The sequence below is a fragment of the Hippocampus bargibanti genome, linkage group LG20 (genome assembly GCF_051943395.1).
Source record: "Hippocampus bargibanti isolate YZ-2025 linkage group LG20, ASM5194339v1, whole genome shotgun sequence".
NCBI lineage: Eukaryota > Metazoa > Chordata > Actinopteri > Syngnathiformes > Syngnathidae > Hippocampus > Hippocampus bargibanti.
The window spans coordinates 9,835,380-9,856,897 of NC_142753.1; the positions used below are offsets into that span (position 1 = coordinate 9,835,380).

Sequence of the window (21,518 nt, forward strand, 5' to 3'; positions counted from 1 at the left end):
GCGCCTAGATTTTGTTTTTCTACTTATTTTTTTATTTCATTTGCTGATTTGAATTCAGATTTTTTTTTCCAATGTGAGACGAATAAAGGTTATCTCATCTCATTATCTCAAACAGATATTAACCCTTCCGATACCATAGTTTGAAAAGTCTTTTTTAAAGACATTTTACGCTGAATTATTTCATTGGCTCCTAAAGAAGGCATATCATTTAAGATATGCATTAATATTTTTGTTTATTTATATTTAGTATTTTTTATTTTTTTTATAATATTTATGATATTGTTCATAAATAAAATCTCATCCCATATTTCTATTAGTTTTATAGATAAAACCATAGATGGATCGTTTATACGTAAGAATACAAACATAGGAATTGTTTTTTATGGATATTTAATCACAAACAAACGATATAAAGCCGATGCAAAGTAATATTGATTTTGATTTTGATGCAATCTTGTCTTGAAAACCGAAAAATGCTATATGCTGCTAGATATTGGAAGAATGGGGTATTAACTTGTACCAACAGCAAATTTGGAAAGAAACTTTCTCCCTTTCATTTTCTACGAGTAAAAATTTATGGCGGGACTCATTTATACCATCAATATCCAAAGGGTTTAATAATGAGACGCTTGCAATGCTCCTCCACACCAGCAGGTGACGCCTGAAACCACACTTTCGACTCGTGCTCGCTGGCGGAGAAGGCATCCATTACCCCTGCATCCAACCAGCTACCACCCTCACATCGATTTTTTTATTTTATTTTATTGATTTTTCAACTCCTTTACACTGAAGAATCCACCCTCCCGCAATTCTGCACTCTGATTTTAAGAGGGGGCAGCACATCAAAATGCGAGCTCCCCCCCACATGCGCCACTCCTCCTCCTTTTCATCGTTAGTCTCGGTGCAGCTGTCGTTGGACGAGACCGGATACGACGCCCCAGCATGGCCCACCACCAGGCCGGCAAAGGCGAGCGCGTCCCCGGTTTGACGAGCGTCCTCATTGCACTCTTGCTGGTGATTGTGGTCTGCTCCAACCCGAGCCAGGGTACGCCGGACAACGAAAGTCGCTCACATGGAAACGAGGAGGACCATCATGACAACAGCACGACGCACCAGAAGGCTTTCCCAGTGTTGTCTTTTAACTACGAGTACGTCAGGAAGCCCTTCGAGATCTCGTTGTGGATCTTACTCGCTCTGCTCATGAAACTTGGTGAGTAGCCTTTTTAAAATGAGAGACTCTGGAGGTCGATGATTATTATTATTATTTGTTTATTTTTTGCCAGGTTCTGTTTTCATCCAAACGTGAACAGGTGGAACTGCTGATAGTAGATTAACAGAAGCAGGGCCGTAGCTATAAATGTGGTCCATGCCCACCCATGAACCAAAAAGCTAATTATAGTGTGTTAAGATTCGGTTTCATGTAAAAATATTTAGATTAGCTCTAAATATGTTTTATTGCAAATTGTAGCACATGGAGAGTCAACAGCATCCATCTAGATTGCACACTACACTGTTTTTGTACTGCTTGAGGTCCACGTTGACGGTTGATCAAGGTCTTATCTATGGATCCAGCTGCTGTCGGGGCGGAGGGCCACTCTGACTTCCTGCCCTAATGCATTTCTTGATAGCAATAAGTGCGTGGCTAAGTGAGTGGCACGTCTATCGGAACCGCCGGAAGACTGTAACCTGGAGTCTTGTGACTGACGGTCTGTGGTTTAACAGCGCCCATCACCAGAAGATCATCAGACTAACATTTCAGCACTCGGGTGGCGCCATCTCGTTTTGGGGCTATTTTAAAAATTAATCTCGGAGTTAGTCCAGGTGGCTTGTTTGGAATAACAGTAAATGTTGGACAAAACGTGTGGAAAAGAAGCCTACTAGAACAGCTGAAGTTTTATGGCATGGGGTGGGGGGTGATCATGAAGTAAAGCCACTCATAAATAAGTCCCAAAAAGTACATCAAAGGAAGCAACAACAAAAAAATGTCCAAAACAGCCTTCTAGAACATCTAAACTTTATTTAGGGTTCCTCCGAGGCTCTTTTGGTGATGGCTGGTATGAGCTTACGCCAAAGTAATGAATTTTAAATTCAAGGTTTATTCCAAACACATCCACATCTCAGTCGGAGGGTGTGCCTCCTTTTGCAACTGCATGATTTCAACCGTTTACTTCAAAATAAAACCTGTAAATTTGCCAATCCACTTTGAACCTCATTCCATGTCAGTGCCTTTCACAATTCCTGACCCTGATGTGTTTTTTTGGGTCATCAGGCTTCCATATCATTCCTCGAGTGTCTCACGTGGTCCCTGAGAGCTGTTTGCTGATCTTCGTGGGGCTCCTGGTGGGAGGCGTCATCAAGGCTATTCGGCAAACGGCGCCCGTATTGGACACCGATCTCTTCTTCCTCTACTTGCTCCCGCCCATCATCCTCGATGCCGGCTACTTCCTCCCCATCCGACCATTCACTGAGAACCTGGGTACCATCCTGGTGTTCGCCGTGGTGGGCACCCTGTGGAACGCCTTTTTCGTGGGCGGTGCCATGTATGGCGTATGCCGGTTGGAGGGGGGTCAGCTAGGGGGCGTGGATCTACTGTCCTGCCTCCTCTTCGGCTCCATCGTGTCGGCCGTGGACCCCGTGGCCGTGCTAGCTGTCTTTGAGGAGATCCATATTAATGAGCTGCTGTACATCCTGGTCTTTGGCGAGTCTTTGCTTAATGACGCTGTCACTGTGGTAAGAGCCTATGGCGGACATTTTGCTTTTATCAATGACGACCTGGACATTTGATACACGGGGGCTTTTAACTCATTCACTGCCAGAAATGCAAAAATGTGTCCACTCCAGTGCCAGGGTTTTTGTTATTGTCACTCGACTTCCAGGATTCACAGAATATTGAATTTTAGAACTACATAAACATTCAATTCAGAGTAAGAAACCTTAGACTCTCTTGTTTCATCAGAAAAAAAGTTAATTCCTAAGTTAAATGGGTTTGGAGTTATCTGAGGTTGAAATGTAGGTCATGATTTGCAGCAGATAAAGAATATATGCATGTCCGTTCGTTCATCCTGTTTTCAAATAAACAAGATTCCTGGACTATATGACACCGATGCTACTTGCTAGCCAGTCTATAGCATTTTCAATTGTTTGTTAGCATTAGGCTAAAAGCCTCATTTGTTTCTATTGTGTGCGTGTAGGTGCTGTATCACCTCTTTGAGGAGTTCTCTCATGCCGGCACGGTGACGGTGACCGACGCCCTTTTGGGCGCATTATGTTTCTTCGTTGTGGCGTGCGGCGGTACCCTTGTGGGCGCCATTTATGGGCTGCTGGGCGCCTTCACGTCACGCTTCACATCGCACACTCGCGTCATCGAGCCGCTCTTTGTCTTCCTCTATAGCTACATGGCCTACCTGTCTGCAGAAGTCTTCCATCTGTCGGGTATCATGTCGTGAGTCCGTTTTAGGAGACCTGTTGAAAATATTTGTATTTCATATTGTCCCCCATAAACAACAATGAAGCATTTTAACCCTTTTTATTATTTTTTTTTATTTTTTAATCACTCACACTTTTCATCTCACATTTTCTATTGTCTGCCATCTTCTGCTCCAGGCTGATTGCGTGCGGTGTGGTAATGCGTCCGTACGTAGAGGCCAACGTCTCGCATAAGTCTTACACCACCGTCAAGTACTTCTTGAAAATGTGGAGCAGCGTGAGCGAGACCCTCATCTTCATCTTCCTCGGCGTCTCCACCGTGGCGGGACCGCACGCCTGGAACTGGACGTTCGTTATCGTCACCGTGGTCCTATGCCTCGTCTCCAGAGTGATGGGTGAGAAAGACAGCAACATTCCTGCAATGTTTCAAAAGAATTATTTCATGCACTATATACTTGAGAATACGATCACTTAGATCTATCAGAAGTCAGCGCCACTCTTATTTTCAAATGCTAATGTGAAGTTGAAAAATTAGCTCATTACCTCCAATTCGGCTTCAAGATTCATCTAATCTCTTATTTTCTATTTCAGGTGTCGTGGGCCTCACGTTTGTCATCAACAAATTCCGCATTATCAAATTAACCAAGAAGGACCAGTTCATCGTGGCCTACGGTGGCCTGCGAGGCGCCATCGCCTTCTCGCTCGGTTTCCTGTTGACAGACAACAAGATGAAAGACTTGTTTCTTACCGCCATTATCACCCTGATTTTCTTCACCGTCTTTGTGCAGGTAAGCACGGCTGTTTCTTTATTTTAATGTCATTGTATTTCATTGAAAAACTGTGTCATCTGTGATTTTTTTTGACGCCAGGGGATGACCATCAGGCCTCTGGTGGAACTTCTGGAAGTCAAGAAGAAGAAGGAATGTGACGACTCCATCAATGAGGAGATTCACACACAGGTCAGATTTATTTTGTGTGAGAAACAGCACCACTCAGCGGCCGTTTGCGTAATTGCATCAAAACGTCATCCTTTTTTTCAAGGTCTTTATAAAACACTTGAAAAATGATACATACACATTAAAATATATTGAGAGAGAGAGTCGGGTATAGCATGAAAATATGATACCAAGTACTAATTTCTCTCTGTGTACTGCAAAAAAATACATTAAATAATAAATAGATAATTAGATACATAAATAGATAAATACATGGGTGGCTAGGTAGATAGATGGATGACACAATGGATGGATGTATAGATAAATAAATACATAAATATATACTTTTAACGAACATATCAAAAGATGTACACGAGGTTGTTTTTGTGTCGACATAAAACGCCGAATTGATCATTCGGATCAGTAGCAAAAACTAGGTTGAAAAACCAAAGCGCTTTCTATTTTGTTTCCTTCAGTCGAATTTAGTGACGAACGGAAATGCAATACTGTCATCTAGCGGTCAATTCTTGAATTACACACAATATGAGCAAACTCAATAGTTTCGAACTCTAACATAAAATACTGTATACACAAATCTTGAAGAGGTGCACCCAAACGTTTGAAAACAAATAATCAGACGTCATATTTAATTATTTCATCTAGTTTCTTGATCATCTCCTCGTGGGGATTGAGGACATCTGTGGACATTACGGACACCATCACTGGAAAGACAAGTATGACGTTTTTCATTAAATCTCATCCGGACGCACACTAAGAAGTGATTCGTTCCTAACTCTGGTTTATTGTATTGATTTTATTCAGGTTGAGCCGCTTCAACAAAACCTATGTGAAGAAATGGCTGATTGCGGGCGACCGCTCCACTGAGCCACAGCTGCTCTCCTTTTACAACAAAATGGAGATGAAGCAAGCCATGATGATGGTCGAGACCGGCGGAGGCGTCAGTGTTTTCAAACCGCCTCTGATGGTGCCGTAAGTATTTGTCCAAAACTTTTGATTGCGCAGTTAATTTGTCTGATTGATTTGGAAAATACACAAGTTGTCAATAGAAATGTGTCATCGCATATCCTTCAATAATGGTGTTTATTTTTTTCCTTTATTAGGAACATCGAACCCTCACCTCCATCCCAGCGCAAGACCGTCCTCTCCAGAAGTCGTCAAAAGGAAATCCGAAAGATGTTACACTCCACCTTGCAGAAAAACAGACAACGGGTAAGCAGACGGCGTGTTTTTCATCCGCGGCCGACCACCATTTGACACCCTCGCGGATTTTATGTGCCTCGCCAGCTTCGTTCCTACAGCAGGCACGACTTGATGATCGACCCCTTTGAGGACGACGTGACCGAGGTTCGCTTCAGGAAGCAACGTGTTGAGATGGAAAGGAGGGTGAGCACTCACTCATTTACGCTTGTTGACCCCTTTCGTGCACCTTGTAACTTGATCCCGCTGATAATCTATCCACAATTGGACCCACTGAACCTGAAAAGGTCCGTCATGAACTACATAACGTGGCAAATATTCCACTTTGCTTTGCATTGCACAGATGAGCCACTATCTGACCGTGCCGGCAAAACGTCCGGACCCACCTCCCTCAGTGAGGAGAGTCGCATTCGAACCAGGTCAGTCACCCGCCTCCCACCCCATCATTCATTCATTCATTCATTCATTCATTCATTTATTTATTTATTTATTTGTGTTTTTAATCTATGTATATATTTTATTTATTTAATTATGTGTGTGGATGTATTTTGTTTATGTATTTATTTGTTTTTTTAATAAATTTATTAATTTATTTGTCTCTTTATTGATTTAGTTTATTTATGTATTCATTGATTCCATTTAATTATTTGTATGTTGATTTATTTATTTCGTTTATTTAATTATTTGTGTATGCATTAATTGTATTTATTTGTTTGTTTATTGGTTGTATTCATTTGCCCATGAATTATTTATTTATTTTATTTATTTGTGTATTTATTTATTTATTTATTTAATGATTTATGTCTATTTATTATTTTGTTTAATTGTTTGTGTATTTATTGATTTATTTCATTTCTATATTTAATTGTATTTATTTATGTATTTACGTCATTTATTTAATTGTGTTTATTTATTTATTTTGTTTAATTATTTGTGTATGCATTTATTTATTTTATTTGATTATTTGTTTTGTTGATTTGTCTATTTGCTTATTATTTATTTAATTTATTTAATGATTTTTATGTTTATTTAATGATTTGTGTGTTTATTTATGTATTTATTTATTTTAATTATTTGTGTATTGATTTATTGTTTCTATATTTATTTGTTTATTTGTTTTTTTATTTCATTTATTGTTGATTATTTAATTATTTCGTTTATTTAATTATTTGTGTCTGTATTTTGTGTGTGTGTTTTTTATGTGTTTATTTGTTTGTTTATTTATGTATTGACTCGTGACTCGCCCCCCTCTTTTCAGCACACAAAGTTTACACGTACGACGATGGCGAGGGCACCCCAAAGGAGGCCCGCCGGAACGCCCCCAATGCCATCAGCCTGCTGAACGAATCCGGGCGCGGCTTCCAGGAGGAAGAGGAGAATGAGGAGAATGAGAATGAGGAGCAGTTCAAAGCATCGCGTCGTCTCAGTGACCCTGGTCCAAAGTCATAGCTCAAGAAACGCGTGTAAGATTTTTGTTCATTACGTGGCCAATTACTGTATATGTGTGTGTTATTTTTCATGACTATTCTTAATATTATTATTTATTGATTTAGCGCTTATTTGTCATTGCTAGAGACACCAAATGGGTGGAGTTTACCCTTGAAAGCACATGCGTCGTGTGGTTGTTGATTTCATTTAACTTTTTTTCTCCATATTTATAGTTGTATCTATTTTTTTTTTTCTCAGGGACGTTTATATACACATTTAAGTGTTTCTAACATTCCTCCAGTAAGGTCAGCTCTTGACCATTCACAATCAAAGTTAGCAAATTGTACTTTTGTAAACTGTTTACTTGACTCAGTCCGCAAGGATGTACAGTATATTTGTATTTGCATATCTGTCAATCACTGCCTGAGCTAAAGCTGCCTGCATGTTTGCCTTAAAAGAATGTTTATGTGCTGCCAAGAGTATTTTTATATTTTCAGCCGCAAAACAGATTGATTGGAGACTTGTTTCAGGATTGGGGTGAAAATAAAGGTTTGTACATAACAATGTGATTTTCTTATTGTGACATTTTTTTAATGTTTACAAATGTCAACATTTTGTCCACTGTAATAACCACTCTTCCTGAAAGGGTTTGAATTCGCCGTCGACTGGGATTGATTGATTGATTGATTGATTGATTGATGATGTGTTTGTTTGTTTTTTATTTTATTTTATTTTATTTTATTTTATTTTATTGTATTTTATTATATTTTTATTGAATTTTTTAGAACTATTTTATTTATTTATGTATATATGTATTTTTGGTTTATTTGTTTTCTTTGTTTATTTGTTTGTCTGTTTATTTATTTGCTTGTTTATTTGTCTGTGTTTGTTTTTTTATTTAGTTGCTTGTTTATTTGTTTACGTGTTTATTTTCTTATTGATTTATTTATTGTATTTATTTATTTGTATTTGGTTAAATATTACCAATTTTTAAATCTTTAAAAAAGAAAAAAAAAAGGAGAAATGGTTCTCCCTTCCCCTTGTGAGTTTGGATCGGCGGAATAACAGGGATTTCCCATTCCCAAACCTGCCAACCAGCAAGCCAACAAGCCATAAACACAACGCGGCACCATCAGGAGCAGACATGGACTTCAGCGGCACCTGGAAAGTGTATTTGGAGCAAAACCTGGAGGAGTTTATGAAGGCAATGGGTAAAATAAGAGTACAATATATCATTTTGGGGGCGGGGAGGGATCAGATGATGTCAACTGATGTGCGTATTTTGAAGGTACACCCCAAATGGTCATCAAGATGCGTAAGGATGTCAAGCCGCTGATTGTGTTTGAGCAGAACGGCGACGCTTGGACTTATACCATCAAGACGCCCAAATTCACAAAGACGCATTCCTTCTGCATCGGCAAGGAGACCGAAATGACTTTGGTGGACGGCAGGAAGTTTACAGTAAGTGCAGAACTCCTCTTTTGCTGTTGTGTTTTGAACATCATGTTGTGGTGTTTCTAGTGTGTTGTCAGGGAGGAGAACGGGAAGCTGATTACCGAGGCTGACAAATTCACTTCAGTTCGAGAAATCCAAGGGGAGGACATGGTTGAGGTTAGTCAAAAACATACATTTATTGAGTGATACAAATTTTTTTTTTTTTGCAATATTTCGTAGGAATTATGTCCTGCTCCTTCGAATGTGCGCCACTTGGCCACCAGGGGACACTGTAATGCAGTTGTAAATTTAAACAGTACAGTGGTTGTGAATATTTTGCATTTTTATGAAGGAAAATCCTCGTCTTTTAATTGGAAACATCTCACCCACCCCCCCAGACTGTCACAACTGGTTCTGTGATTTACGTCAGCAGAAGCAAGCGAGTGTGATGTCATCGTCAACAACCATCAAAAGAAAAAAAAAAAGAAGACATTCATACGATTAAACATGGGTCATTACAACACTTTCTAGGTTCCCAATTATTTAATCCATAACTTGACGGTCTTTTCAGCCCATCGTCGTCATCATCATCAATTGGCTACTTTAAGAAAATGTAAGAATGGACAATAAGAAAAAAAAGGGCATGTAATAATAATACAGTACATTTTAAGCGCATTTCAAAGCTCTCAATGACACTTTACAGTCACAGACAAGCATAGGTACGATAATAAATAAAATACAATCACGAATAGAATGCAATAAATAAAATACAATAATAAATAGAAACAAGAGGAGAGAGCTACACATGAAATGCAATTTTAAATATGTGGGTTTTGAGATGGGACATATGACCTGAAAAGCAAACTATTTTTTGAGGGGGTACAACATTACAAACCGACAAACATTATTATTATTATTATTATTATTATTATTATTATTATTATTATTAATTATTGTTACATCAGTTTATGTCAGTAGAATATGAGTACATTTTATCCACCAGCAAAATGACAATCAAAGAAGATCACACTAGTGTCGTTAGGGGTCGCTGCTGTGTACCTGAAACGTCTTAAAGCAGCAGAGAAACCAACGAAGAAGAGGAGGAGCACATTTTTGGCTCCATATTGAAAAAAACTAGCAGCGGTTTTTTTTGTTATTGTTCTTTGTAAGTTATAAAGCTTACACTCGAAACAGAAGCCATGGCTCGCTACATGCGTCCACCGAATTCGTCCTTGTTCGTCAGAAACATATCCGACGAATCCAGGTGAGTTTAAATTCCGGTGGGTTTTCCGTAAATCGGGTGCTCCACGTTGAACTGTTGAAAGCTAACGTATCTTAGCAACTGGGCTAACGTAGGCCTGCGTCGTGTAATGGAGCCTCGCTTGAGCCAATTTTGAGAAGGATACTTTGTTTCAAAATCAAAATAATACGTCTGTGTTTTATTCTAATATATAAGGTGTATGTGCGTTATCATTAAATATATAAATAGTGAACGTTAACTGGCGTCCATGTTACGCTTGCGGACGTGGAAATGTGTGAACTTGCGTTGCGGGTTCTCAGATTCGTCACAAACTATGTATCCTTAGTCTAGAATTGTGACCGTGATTTTCATGTAACAAGGAAACATTATTCGTTTTATAAAAATATGCAGTATGCTCACAGTGTCCCTCACGTTTATTTCCTTGATTGGCGATTTGAGTTACTTGTGCAATTTCGAGGCAAAAAAAGTAACCAACTCGTTTTGAAATAGTTTCCACAGATTCGTCTCCTCACTTACGTTTGTCATCTGTATAATTTTAAAGAATCCTTTAGAACACACTTTAAATTGCACAGCTGTTTTTAAGTAGACTTTTTTGTCTTTGATCGGGTCAGTTCACCCAAAATCAACATCATGGTATTTAAAATTGAGGCTATTTAATATCCGAGTTAATTGTTGACATTATATCTTCACACGGTATTTGGTTAACGCCTACATTACTCACCAAACCTGCATTTTATAGCCACAGACGGTAAGTCAGAGATGCTTCAGTAGAAAAATCTCCCACAAATGTTCCTTGACATAATTTTGGTGAACTGGCCCTTTTCAGTTCACTCTCTCTCTTCACACATGCTGCCCAGTTGAGTTACACTTGTATATTTACGGTGTTCAGGCCTGAGGATTTGCGGCGTGAATTTGGCCGCTATGGGCCAGTAGTAGATGTCTACATCCCACTTGACTTCTATACACGACAACCAAGAGGATTTGCATACATTCAATATCCTTTCCCAAAACCGTTGCTGTGCTCATGCCTAACAAATAACATTGCTTCCTTTAGCAGCAGAGCAGACTTGTGGTTTGTGATGTTTGAATTTCTTGTACGGATTGACCTATCTAACAGTGATTATTTTTCTTGTTATCGCTTCAGAAAATGTAAAAGCATCCCCTTGTGGAAGCGGCCACACAAAGAGTTACAAAGACCCGTGTAGCATAACTGTAAAGAGACAAGGCACAGACCAAAGGGAGGGGAAAAGGTTGGGAGGAAGTAAAGCACGAAGAGGAAAAAGGTGTCGGAGCCAAAGCTCGTCAGTGGCACAGAGCGGGCTAAAGAAAAGAAAGTTTTAAAGAATCAAGCAGGAAGCCCGGCCCAAGTCGCCCCGCTCTATGTGGGAATCGATTAAAGAGTGTAAAGATCAAGATGAAGTCAAGCAAAGGTAACAAGTCGGAATAATTTTGTATCCTCTCCAGACACGTTTTCCACAAATCAGCTTTGACAAGCAACTTAATTTCAACTCATTGAATCAGCTGTTGATGTCTTATGATTTGTGTTCTGAGTCCTGTCAATATTGTTTGGAAAGCAAAAAAAAATAGTTTACTTACTGTGTGTCGTGTGTGCTTTATGTATCAAGGCCACGTCAATTCAACCTCACAAACTGAAGCATGACTAAAATGGAGTCCAATATCTTTCGGGATTTGTGTGTGGTCTCGCATCGTTTTTCTGAAATGAATTTGCAAAGCAAGGTCAGAGTGAGAGAGCAAACCAAAAAAAGCCTTAACCGCTCAGCATGTTTGAGGATGTGCGCGATGCGGAGGACGCACTTCATAGCCTGGACAGGAAGTGGGTATGCGGCCGCCAGATCGAGATCCAGTTCGCCCAGGGAGACCGAAAAAGTGAGTGGATGATTGTTTTTATCGGAGTTGAACAGATTATTTGAATTCCGGTTGGTTATTAACTCATTCACTGCCAGATGATGTGCAAAAATATATCCACTCCTAGCCGGGGGGGGGTGGGGGGGGGGGACAACCTGAACTGGTTACAAGCCAATCGCAGGCCACATAGAAACAAACTGGTAACCACCCACTGGTTACCGGCTGATTGTAAAGCAAACAGAAACGAAACCCCATTCGCTCTCACACTCGCACCGTGGGACAATTTTGAGCGTTCGATCAGCTTGCGTGTTTTTGGATTGAGGGAGGAAACCGGAGTACCCGCAGAAAACCCCCGCAAGGAGAACATGATCACTCCACACAGGGAGGTCGCAAGTGGAATCTGCACTCTGAGGTCGCCCTTGACAGTGTATTAGATACAATAATAAATATTCAAATACATATACTTACATACTTGTTTCTATTTATAATTGTATTTTTTTATTGTATTCTGTTTAATTTTATTTATTATTGTATCTATGCTTGTCTGTGACTGTAAAGTATCCTTGAGAGCTTTTAAAGGCGTTTGAAATAAAATATTATTATTATAAAAATGATTAACTCGTTCACTGTCAGACGATGTGCAAAAATGTGTCCACTCCAGTGCCAGGGTTTTTGTCATTGTCACTCAAATTCCAGGACCCATTGAATATGCAGTTTTAGGACTACATAAACATTCAATTCAGAGTAAAAAACCTTAACACTTTTTTTTGATGAAAGAAAAAGAGTCTAAGTCCTAAATTACATGGGAAATGCTTCCAGCGTGGAAGGGAAAACAGTGCCAGAGGCCATGGCCAGCGCTTTATTGGGATCCCAGAAAGAAAAACCAAAGCAAATTTGGAAATGTTGCTCTACGTCGTATTTTCAATTCGGGAATGGCAGTGAATGACTTAAAAATATCAAGCTTGCTTGATCTAAAATTGTCCGGGTGTTTTGAAATGTCATCCTCTCAGCACCCAACCAGATGAAGACAAAGGAGCGGCATTCGCCATCGCGCTCGTCCCGTTACGACGACTACGATCGCGACAGCCGCCGCAGACGCTCGCGCAGCCGCAGTTACGACCGACGCCGCTCGCGCAGCCCCTCTTACGACCGACGGCGCAGACGCTCCGAGAGCCCTCGGGAGTAAGTCGCGTCCGATTACGACTGGATATCTGCTCGGAGAGATGTCTTGATCGGACATTTTGGCCTCTGCAGATCTCGCGGACGCCAGCACGGACGAGGAGGCAGCAGAGGCCGCGAAGAGGACAGGTACAGTGATACCTCGGTTTAGGAACCCCTTGGCTTACGAACTTTTCGGTTTATGAACGTTAAATTGATGAAAATTTTACCTTGGCAGACAAACTATTTTTCGGGGTACACACAGAGCTGCCACAAACAGTGATGTGTCGTTCGCAAACGAGCCCGTTCTCCTCACAAGAAAACGGCGGCCGGCTTGTTTTGGTCCTCTATTCCCCGCCCCCAGTCGTCAGTTAAAGTCACGTGATTGGTCAAGAACGCAGCAGTGCGGGGAGGTGGTTTAAACATTAAAGAGACAGGCAGACGACAGAGAGAGAGTGACAAAATGAATAGAAAACAGTGACATTTGGACTCGTTTCAACTTTGATTGTTCAAAGGCAGAGTGTAGACTGTAAGGTTAAAATTCCCATCAATCAGGCTCGAGTTGATCCAAAAAGCTATCAACCCAGCTAAACAGAACACAATTGATGAACTAGATAAAATTATCGCAGAGAAAGCACCTACAAGGGATCATTCCTCAAGATGGTGAAAGAAGAAGGCTACGTTCCTCATCAAGTGTTTAATGCTGATGAAAGCGGCCACTCCATTCCATCGAGCCATCGACCATCACAAACGTAAATAAAAGGACTTTATTAAACAGCACAGTTTATTTCTTTAATTATAATACCACAGCACATTTATTGTACATAAAATAAGGTATATTTTGTGTAGTTTTAAGGCTTAGAAAATTATGTTTTATGGTGATCTGGGAACGGATTATTCTCATTTTAATGGTTTCCTATGGGAAATTATTTTTTGGGATACACACTTTTCACCTTACACACTGTCTGGGAACCAATTAAGTTTGTAAGCCAAGGTATCACTGTATGTTCTTTTAGCAAATCCTTTGGGTCTAAATGTGAGGCAGCGGCAACTTTCGGTCAAATTTTGATGCGGAAGATGCCGGTCTCTCACTTCCATAGTGCAGTTAACCGTAATGTCGGTTTTCAGGCACCGCCAGAGGCCACGCCGAGAGTCCCGAGGACGTTCCCCATCCAGATCGGCATCGCCGGCCGAGCCCCCCGCCAAACCGCCGGCCGCCTCCCACTACGCCGAAGAAGACGGACGGCAGGAACGTTCCCCGACGCGTTCCAGGTCCCGCTCCCAGTCTCGCTCAGCGTCCAGGTCTCGCTCACGCTCGCGTTCTTGGACGGGCCGCAAATCCGGAGGACGCTAAGGGGAAGTAAATGGAGGGCGGCGGGGGGGTATCCTGGAGTCGGTTTTGTTTGGACTTGAATGTTATGGATGTGTTGTAAAACAATTTCCTGGTTGGTTCTTTTTTTTTTTCGCTTCTCCCCTTCATCATGGGGAAATTTTCCCGATGGTTTTTTAATACAGATCGCTTTTATTTTGAAAATCCACCACGCGTGGTTCTCTTTTCTGTTGGCCATTTTCGAAACACTTCATCAGACTGTGTTTGGAGCACTGAGCTTTGCCTCATTGACTCAACAGGAAGTTTATTGGGGGCGGGCGGTTATTTGTTAGTTTTTCTGGTGCATGTGTTTTTGTCTTCTGTTGGAAGAAGCGATTATTTTCGGAAATAAACTTGCTTACAGGAAATGACACTTTGTTACCACCGTTTATTAAGCCATGTCACATAAATGTTATTCATTATCCCAAAGTGTAATTGTATGCGGGAATGCCAGAGACGGACGGACGAATAGCATCAACGTAGCAGTGCTCTAATGTACTAAGCAACTGGTGAACCGGTCACAATGAACTACAGTAAAGTCTCGTTATATCGATATCGGATATATCGATAGTCCCGGTTATATCGATACTATTTCTATGCACGCACTGAGAAAATTACATGCAAACAGGGTTGGATATATCGATAGTCCCGGTTATATCGATATTTTTTCGGACTCCCTTGAATATCGATATAACGAGACTTTACTGTATTACCATATTGATTTAGTTTTTTTTTTTTTTATAAACGGGAATGAGTGCTTGAACCACATTTGCGGCGTGCGAGCAGCCATGCGTGAAATGGGACGCAGTCCCATCGAGCGAAAAGATGCATTGATCTCACGGGGTGTTGGCATGTTTGACTTCAATAAGGTTCATTTTCAATGTAGATACTTTTATCTTACAGGAAATTAAAATATATATATATATATATACATACAGTACTGTATATAGTTTGGGTTGCATCAGAAATTTTGAGTGAACCTCCGGAGACATCTTGAAGGGCTACCCAAATGTCCTGTTGCATCAATTGGACATTTGATGTCCTCGCTTAAATCCCTAACAAATTTTTTTGAGTTCTAGTTGGAGGCCACGCAACAGAACATACATGTGTTGCATGTGTTTGGACTATGAGAACAACGCTGCGAGGGATATGGCAACAGTGCTTTGGCGCCATCGATCAGCTCGCTCAACTCTGGACGGGGTCGCAGAGGCTGAAAGGCATCATTGGCTATTTTCGCTTTGCAGCAGCAACAGCGTCGCGAACCAGACATGTTTTGGTTTCGGTAGCGCTTCAACTTGGAGGGGAGGAAAAGGCCTCGGCGGACCGAGTTTCGTCACCAGGATGAAAGGTTGGAGTTGTTTTTAACTCATTCATTGCCTGATGATGTGCAAAAAAATGTGTCCACTCCAGTGCCAGGGTTTTTGTCCTTTTCACTGAAGTTGCAGGGCCCACAGAATACAGGTAATTTATGACCGAGTTCCGTGCGGACCAAACGGTCGTAAGTCAAAATGGTCATAAGTCGAAATGCATTCAAAATATTGAATAGAGACTCTTCTTACCTTTGTTTTTGTTGTTGTTTGACTTCAAGATGGTGCGGCGAGAGTGGCTGCCTTTACAGCAGCAAAAATTGCCAGTGTTCTGACAAGTGCTTTATCGGCACCCCCGGCAAGAAAAAAAAACAAAACCCGAACAAATTTGTGAACGGCGCTACATGTCGCAATTTTCTATTCCCAATTAAATTCGGGAATGGGAGCGAATGAGTTAAAATTCAAATTTTGAATTATCGTATGTGAAATAATCTTTGTGGTTGCTCCTTTTCGTTTGTTAAGTTGGGATGGGATGTGAAACATCGACAGGAGAATGAACATTAGCATCGTTAGCATGCTACTGTCATTGTAAATTTTCAAAATAATTGCAATTTGAACTGAAAATCACCAATCGTAAATTCGGACGTGCTTGAACATGATCAGTTGGAGTCTTTTCATTCCTTTCAGATCTTCTGTAACTGAGACAAAAATCCAACATGGGCGACTGGAACTTCCTGGGCGGCATCTTGGAGGAGGTCCACATCCATTCCACCATGGTGGGCAAGATCTGGCTGACTATTTTGTTCATCTTCCGCATGCTGGTTTTGGGCGTGGCCGCCGAAGACGTTTGGAACGACGAGCAATCGGATTTCATCTGCAATACGGAGCAACCCGGGTGCCGCAATGTTTGCTACGATCAGGCCTTTCCCATTTCGCTCATCCGCTACTGGGTCTTACAGGTGATATTCCTTCTTGTGTAGAACTTCTAGTTAAAGGACAACCAACACCATTTTTTTTGTTTCCTAACTGACATCAGAAAAATGTTTTATAGCATATAAAATACCCAAAACATGCACGCTGATATTTTTAGTCAAATGCCAAACAATAACACTAACAATAAAAAAATGACTTAGTGTCCCAAAACGGCCACAAAATCGAAACTGGGAAGATTCAGAAAGTCCCGCCCCCTTGTTCGTGACGTCACGGCAGGATATCCCATCTATTTGAGTCAGGAAACATATTAGCTAGCTATCTATTAGCTAGCTAGCTTTCTATCTTTTTGAGTTATTGCGGGTTGAGTGAACGCTGACGTGTGTGGCTTCCACTGCTCACCCACAGAAAAACGGATCCTGTGACTGTAAAGTGACCTTGAGAGTTTTGAAAGGCTTAGAAATGAAGTGGATTATTATTATCATCTGAGTTATTCCCGGTTTAACGGGGTCACCGTTGCTGGCTACCTAGCTAGCTAGCTATTTGCTATCTATTTGCGATCTATTAGCTCTCTAGCTAGCTAGATAACATCTATTTGAATTATTCCCGGTTGAGTGAACGCTGGCGCGTGTGGCTGCCGCTGCTCACCCACAGAAAAACGGATCCTCTGACTGTAAAGTGACCTTGAGTTTTGAAAGGCGCTTATAAATGAAATGTATTATTATCTTCAAAAAAAATTGCTTCTGATAAATGTTTTCCATTCCCCAGGTCATCTTTGTTTCCTCCCCTTCGCTCGTCTACATGGGCCACGCCATCTACCGCCTCCGCGCCCTGGAAAAGGAACGCCACTGCAAAAAGGTGGCCCTGCGCCGTGAGCTCGAATCGGTCGACGCAGAGTTAGCGGACGCCCGTCGCCGTATCGAAAAAGAAATGCGGGGCTTGGAGCAAGGCAAGCTCAACAAAGCCCCCCTCAGGGGTTCACTCCTGTGCACGTACGTGGCCCACATCGTCACGCGGGCTGTGGTGGAGGTCAGCTTCATGACGGGCCAGTTGCTTCTGTATGGACATCGCTTGAGTCCGCTCTACAAATGCGAGCGACAACCTTGCCCGAACACGGTGGACTGTTTTGTGTCACGACCGACCGAGAAAACCGTCTTCATGGTTTTCATGCAGGTGATTGCTTGCATTTCCTTGTTCCTCAGCCTCCTTGAGATTATGCACCTGAGCTACAAGAAGTTCAAAAAAGGCATTTTGGACTACTACCCTCATATCAAGGAGGAACTGGATGATTATTATGTCAACAAGTCGAAGAAAAACTCGGTGGTGCACCAAGTGTGCGTGGGTACCTCGACGGGGGGACGGAAGGCGACTATTCCAACGGCGCTAAGTAGCTACACTTTGCTGCTGGAGAAGCAGGGCAACGGGCCCAACTACCCGCTCCTCAACGCTTCTTCTGCTTTCGTACCTGTTCAGGAGGACCCTGATGTCAAGCCGGTTGGCTTGAAGGAGACCAAGGAAGTGGTCTCCAGTCCCACCGACCAGAACAGCAACAACACGAGCAGCGAGACCCGCTCGCCGCCCGTCGACAAGGACGCCGAAGAGCTGGACTGCGCCACATCGTCCGATCTGGTCTCCACCGCCAATCTTCCGGTCCGAAAGTCCCGTAGGCCGAGTCCGCAATGGAACTGCTCTACGGTGCTGGAGGGCAACACCTCGGATAGCGGCAATTCCTACCAGGGCGGTTCCATGAAACTCCGCGCAGGAAGCGCAACTGGTAGCGCCGGGAACCGATCCAGGAACCTGCTCTCCAAGTCGGACAGCGTGAGGAGGTCCGCCAGGCCACCGAGTCCGGACTCGGGCGGTGATGCTAGCTCGGTATCCCGACGTAGCCCGGATAGCCCAAGCCCCGCCGCTTCCTCCCCCAACCGGAGGGTTTCGGCGACCAGCAGCGGCGGGAGTAGTTGTAGGCGGGCTCCCACTGACCTGCAGATTTAAGGCGCCGCTCTTTGATATTTTGCTACAGGACCTTCATGTTGAGTCATGAAATACAAATACTTCATTTCTTCCACTTGAGTAAATTATTCACATGTATGCACTTGGGTACAGTGATACCTCGGCTTACGAATGCTTTAGCTAACGAACGTTGAATTCGCAGGAATATAATCTTGGCATATGAACTATTTTTCGGGAAACACACGGAGAGCCACAATGAGTGTTGCGTCGTTCGCAAAAGTGAAAAGGTGAGAACATGCATAGAAAACAGTGACATTTGGACTCGTATCAACTTTATTGATACTTCAAAGATAGAGTGTAGACTGCAGAGAAAAGACAAGCAAGGGAACCAGCTATTAATGAAGTTTCTGGTGTGTCTGCCTGCATCTGTTGCAATATCACAACTTCCAAGATGTACAACACATAGCTCCTTGAGACACTATGCAAAAAGCTATCCATTCCATCAAGCCATCAACCATCACAAAGGTAAATAAAATGACTTTATTATACAGTACAGTTTATTTATTTAATTACAATACCAAATCACACTTATTATACGTAAAATAATGTATATTGTCTGTAGTTTTAAGGCTTATTTAATTGAAAATTATGTTTTATGGGAACCTGGGAACGGATTATTCTCATTTTCATGGTTTCCTATGGGAAATTAATGTTTGGAATACACACTTTTCGCCTTACACACACTTTCTGGGAACCAATTAAGTTCGTAAGCCAATGTATCACTATGCATTTTTCTCAGTCCAAAGGGAGTAGTGGTAACACAGTACTCATACTTTGTAGTACTCATACTTACAGTAACTCATTCACTGCCATTACCGGATTCATTACGACTTAACAAATGAATGATTAGTTACGAGAAAATGTGTAGACTGTCACATGAAAATGTTTTGTCAGCTTTATTAAGGCACAAAAAAATTAAGGCAAAAAAAAAAAAACAAAAATTAATCTCACTCTCTTTTTATGGGTTAAAATTGATTTCATCTCTACTTTTTCTCAGCAAAATAGGAACGCATCCCTTTTACTCGTCAGCTTCGGGTGATGGCTCATACTGTGTCAGCTGCAAAGCCCCCCAAAAAAATAATCAGATATTGAGAAAAAATGAAGACTTTTTGATGTTTAAAAAAAAAAATGATTACCTTCCTCCTCAAAGTCTGGTTCTCCGCCATGAGAAGCTGATACTTTTGCTGTAGCTCAACTTTTTCAGAAGCAAGCGCCTCAGCCTCCTGTTCCATGATGTGACGCTTCAAAAAACTATCAGATGATTGAAGTTCAGGTTTAAACATATACCGTTATACCTCAATTTACGAACGCTTTCAGCTTATAAATGTTTCGCATCACGAGCATGTAGTCTTGGCTAATGAACTAGATTTTTGCGGACGAACCAAACCACACAGCGCCACTAGTTTTTGGCGGATGAACACCAAACCACACGGTCGAACAGCGCCACAGTGGCTGGCGGACTAGTTTTCCACACCCACTTTCTTTGAGTGCAGACGTGATTTGTTATCGAGTGGAGTACTTTTGCTATTATGGGACCGAAAAAGACCCCACCACAGGCTCGCGTTCAGCCAAAGAGGACACAAAACAAAATTACAGTCGAGCAGAAGAAGGAAATCATCAAAAAACACGAACGAAGTGTGCGTTTGTGTGACTTAGCGTCCCAGTACCAGTATGCTAAGTCGACCATTGCTACGTATGGCTATAGGTGTTTCTGTGTTGTCTAAGCAACGGTCTCAGGCAATAGAAGAGGTTGAAAAACTTCTGTTGATTTGGATTAACGCAAAGCAGCTAGCATGGGACAGTGTGAGTGATGGTATTATCGCCGAGAAAGCACGGCAACTTCACTCGGATATCAAGAGGCAACTCCATCAACGACCATCACAAAGGTCAATAAAACAATTTTATTATACAGTACAGTTTATTTCTTTAATGTTTATTATACATAAAATAAGGTATATTTTTGTGTAGTTTTAAGGCTTATTTAGTAGAAATTTGTTTTATGGGCACCTGGGAACGGATTATTCTCATTTTAATGGTTTCTTATGGGAAATAAATGTTCGGCAGACAAACTTTTTGCCTGACACACACTTTCTGGGAACCAATTAAGTTCGTAAAATGAGTTATATGTATGTTATTATCTTGCTCATATATTTTATTTCAGTATTTGATTCCAGTCATAATTAGTGACATACAAAGTGAATAGAATGATAGGGAACAAGAGACGCTCATATTTCATATTCATCTTGTTCTCGGGGGTCAATGAAACGGATATTTTTTCTATAAAAGGAGTCAAGCGTCAATATTCAGGTGATATTTTTTTAAACTCCTTATATCTGGTGACTTGATTATCTTGAATATTTTCCCACGTTAATTTTTATCTTGGATTTTCATCAGGTTATCATGGAAACAAAGGATACGTCATGGTATTTTTGGGTTTATCAGCATCGCTGTAGAGGGCTGCCATTGCTGTAAAATGTGACACAAAATTCATAAATGTAATTTCATATTTTAATATGATTTTGAAGTGTTTTATTGACTGTCTGCTTACCGTTTGTCAAAGCGTCTAGGATGCCAGTCCGTCCAAGATATCTTCTAAATTCTACTCTTTCCAACATTATTGTGCCCTTCAGAACAAGGAAAACTTGTTAGCTGCAATGTTTATATGATTTTTTTTGTCAAATGTTCCACAGACGCAAAGCGCACAACGACCTATGCGTCGCTCTGCAGTTTTTTATTCTCGTAATTTTTTTCAGCGTGAATTAACAACAATTTACTGAACTTTGAACTCACCTTTTTGTGTTCCATGAAGAAAATTGCCTAATTCAACTTTGAGGCAAGTAATTTGACGATTTTAGGAAACAAGATCGATGAGTTTGCTTCAGTTTACGACGCACGCGTCGCTGTAGCAACACATGACCGACGTTGCTGTAACCAGGGATTTAAATATATGTATATAATGTTCTTTTTTTTAATTATATGATTACATTCATGGATGACAATGAATAAATACATTTTTGTTACGAATAGGTCTGTCGCTTTCAAACGTGAAAGTCAGCGCAATTCATCAACCCTCATCATTAGATCTGATTTATGAAGAAACTGGATTGCGGCCTCGCCATTTTGTAGTCCTAACAGTTTAAAGATCTACACTTCCGCAAAACTACTTGTACGTC

General features: G+C 41.2%; 5 protein-coding genes across 6 annotated transcripts; 4 read left to right on the forward strand and 1 right to left on the reverse strand.

Annotated features, from left to right (window-relative positions):
- Nucleotides 1-722: 722 nt before the first annotated feature.
- Nucleotides 723-7,561, forward strand: slc9a1b (solute carrier family 9 member A1b). Its single transcript, XM_089023190.1, has 12 exons — nucleotides 723-1,210; nucleotides 2,270-2,730; nucleotides 3,192-3,442; nucleotides 3,604-3,821; nucleotides 4,018-4,214; nucleotides 4,296-4,385; nucleotides 5,025-5,095; nucleotides 5,184-5,351; nucleotides 5,483-5,591; nucleotides 5,667-5,765; nucleotides 5,923-5,998; nucleotides 6,838-7,561. The coding sequence occupies exons 1-12, from the start codon at nucleotides 943-945 to the stop codon at nucleotides 7,026-7,028; spliced, it is 2,199 nt and encodes a 732-aa protein (XP_088879316.1). The 5' UTR covers nucleotides 723-942; the 3' UTR covers nucleotides 7,029-7,561.
- Nucleotides 7,562-8,146: 585 nt separating this feature from the next.
- Nucleotides 8,147-8,948, forward strand: LOC148883100 (fatty acid-binding protein, liver-like). Its single transcript, XM_089023193.1, has 4 exons — nucleotides 8,147-8,218; nucleotides 8,296-8,468; nucleotides 8,529-8,618; nucleotides 8,840-8,948. Exons 1-4 carry the CDS (start codon nucleotides 8,152-8,154, stop codon nucleotides 8,888-8,890), a joined length of 381 nt encoding a protein of 126 aa, XP_088879319.1. The 5' UTR covers nucleotides 8,147-8,151; the 3' UTR covers nucleotides 8,891-8,948.
- A 589-nt stretch (nucleotides 8,949-9,537) lies between these two features.
- LOC148883101 (uncharacterized) lies at nucleotides 9,538-14,466 on the forward strand. 2 transcript variants are annotated; one of them, XM_089023191.1, is made up of 6 exons: nucleotides 9,538-9,705; nucleotides 10,592-10,696; nucleotides 11,486-11,589; nucleotides 12,579-12,750; nucleotides 12,823-12,876; nucleotides 13,855-14,466. In XM_089023191.1, the coding sequence occupies exons 1-6, from the start codon at nucleotides 9,641-9,643 to the stop codon at nucleotides 14,078-14,080; spliced, it is 726 nt and encodes a 241-aa protein (XP_088879317.1). In that variant the 5' UTR covers nucleotides 9,538-9,640; the 3' UTR covers nucleotides 14,081-14,466. The 2 variants fall into 2 exon arrangements, with proteins under 2 accessions (XP_088879317.1, XP_088879318.1); XM_089023192.1 differs by lacking the exon at nucleotides 10,592-10,696 and adding an exon at nucleotides 10,847-11,132 and having other exon boundaries at nucleotides 9,552-9,705; nucleotides 11,483-11,589.
- Nucleotides 14,467-15,069: 603 nt separating this feature from the next.
- On the forward strand, nucleotides 15,070-18,338 carry LOC148883102 (gap junction alpha-9 protein-like). Its single transcript, XM_089023160.1, has 3 exons — nucleotides 15,070-15,443; nucleotides 16,090-16,361; nucleotides 17,101-18,338. The coding sequence occupies exons 2-3, from the start codon at nucleotides 16,119-16,121 to the stop codon at nucleotides 18,325-18,327; spliced, it is 1,470 nt and encodes a 489-aa protein (XP_088879286.1). The 5' UTR covers nucleotides 15,070-15,443; nucleotides 16,090-16,118; the 3' UTR covers nucleotides 18,328-18,338.
- A 939-nt stretch (nucleotides 18,339-19,277) lies between these two features.
- On the reverse strand, nucleotides 19,278-21,461 carry LOC148883103 (c-Myc-binding protein-like). The gene is made up of 5 exons (XM_089023161.1): nucleotides 21,136-21,461; nucleotides 20,894-20,969; nucleotides 20,763-20,811; nucleotides 19,482-19,596; nucleotides 19,278-19,402 (listed from the first exon to the last, which is right to left on the reverse strand). The coding sequence occupies exons 1-5, from the start codon at nucleotides 21,148-21,150 to the stop codon at nucleotides 19,364-19,366; spliced, it is 294 nt and encodes a 97-aa protein (XP_088879287.1). The 5' UTR covers nucleotides 21,151-21,461; the 3' UTR covers nucleotides 19,278-19,363.
- Between the last annotated feature and the right edge of the window lie 57 nt (nucleotides 21,462-21,518).

Bases quoted from the DNA above. Each gene is read 5' to 3' on its own strand.
- LOC148883103 (XM_089023161.1), bottom strand. The intron at 20,812-20,893 runs GTAAGCAGACAG...CACATTTTACAG, and splicing joins CCTAGACGCTTTGACAAACG to CAATGGCAGCCCTCTACAGC. The intron at 19,403-19,481 runs GTAATCATTTTT...GGGGCTTTGCAG, and splicing joins ACCAGACTTTGAGGAGGAAG to CTGACACAGTATGAGCCATC.
- LOC148883101 (XM_089023191.1), top strand. From the start codon at position 9,641: ATGGCTCGCTACATGCGTCCACCGAATTCGTCCTTGTTCGTCAGAAAC. The intron at 10,697-11,485 runs ATATCCTTTCCC...ACCGCTCAGCAT, and splicing joins AGAGGATTTGCATACATTCA to GTTTGAGGATGTGCGCGATG. The intron at 12,877-13,854 runs GTACAGTGATAC...GTCGGTTTTCAG, and splicing joins AGAGGCCGCGAAGAGGACAG to GCACCGCCAGAGGCCACGCC.
- LOC148883102 (XM_089023160.1), top strand. From the start codon at position 16,119: ATGGGCGACTGGAACTTCCTGGGCGGCATCTTGGAGGAGGTCCACATC. The intron at 16,362-17,100 runs GTGATATTCCTT...TCCATTCCCCAG, and splicing joins TCCGCTACTGGGTCTTACAG to GTCATCTTTGTTTCCTCCCC.
- LOC148883100 (XM_089023193.1), top strand. From the start codon at position 8,152: ATGGACTTCAGCGGCACCTGGAAAGTGTATTTGGAGCAAAACCTGGAG. The intron at 8,219-8,295 runs GTAAAATAAGAG...CGTATTTTGAAG, and splicing joins GGAGTTTATGAAGGCAATGG to GTACACCCCAAATGGTCATC. The intron at 8,619-8,839 runs GTTAGTCAAAAA...CCACCCCCCCAG, and splicing joins AAGGGGAGGACATGGTTGAG to ACTGTCACAACTGGTTCTGT.
- slc9a1b (XM_089023190.1), top strand. From the start codon at position 943: ATGGCCCACCACCAGGCCGGCAAAGGCGAGCGCGTCCCCGGTTTGACG. The intron at 3,822-4,017 runs GTGAGAAAGACA...TTTCTATTTCAG, and splicing joins CCTCGTCTCCAGAGTGATGG to GTGTCGTGGGCCTCACGTTT. The intron at 4,386-5,024 runs GTCAGATTTATT...TATTTCATCTAG, and splicing joins ATGAGGAGATTCACACACAG to TTTCTTGATCATCTCCTCGT.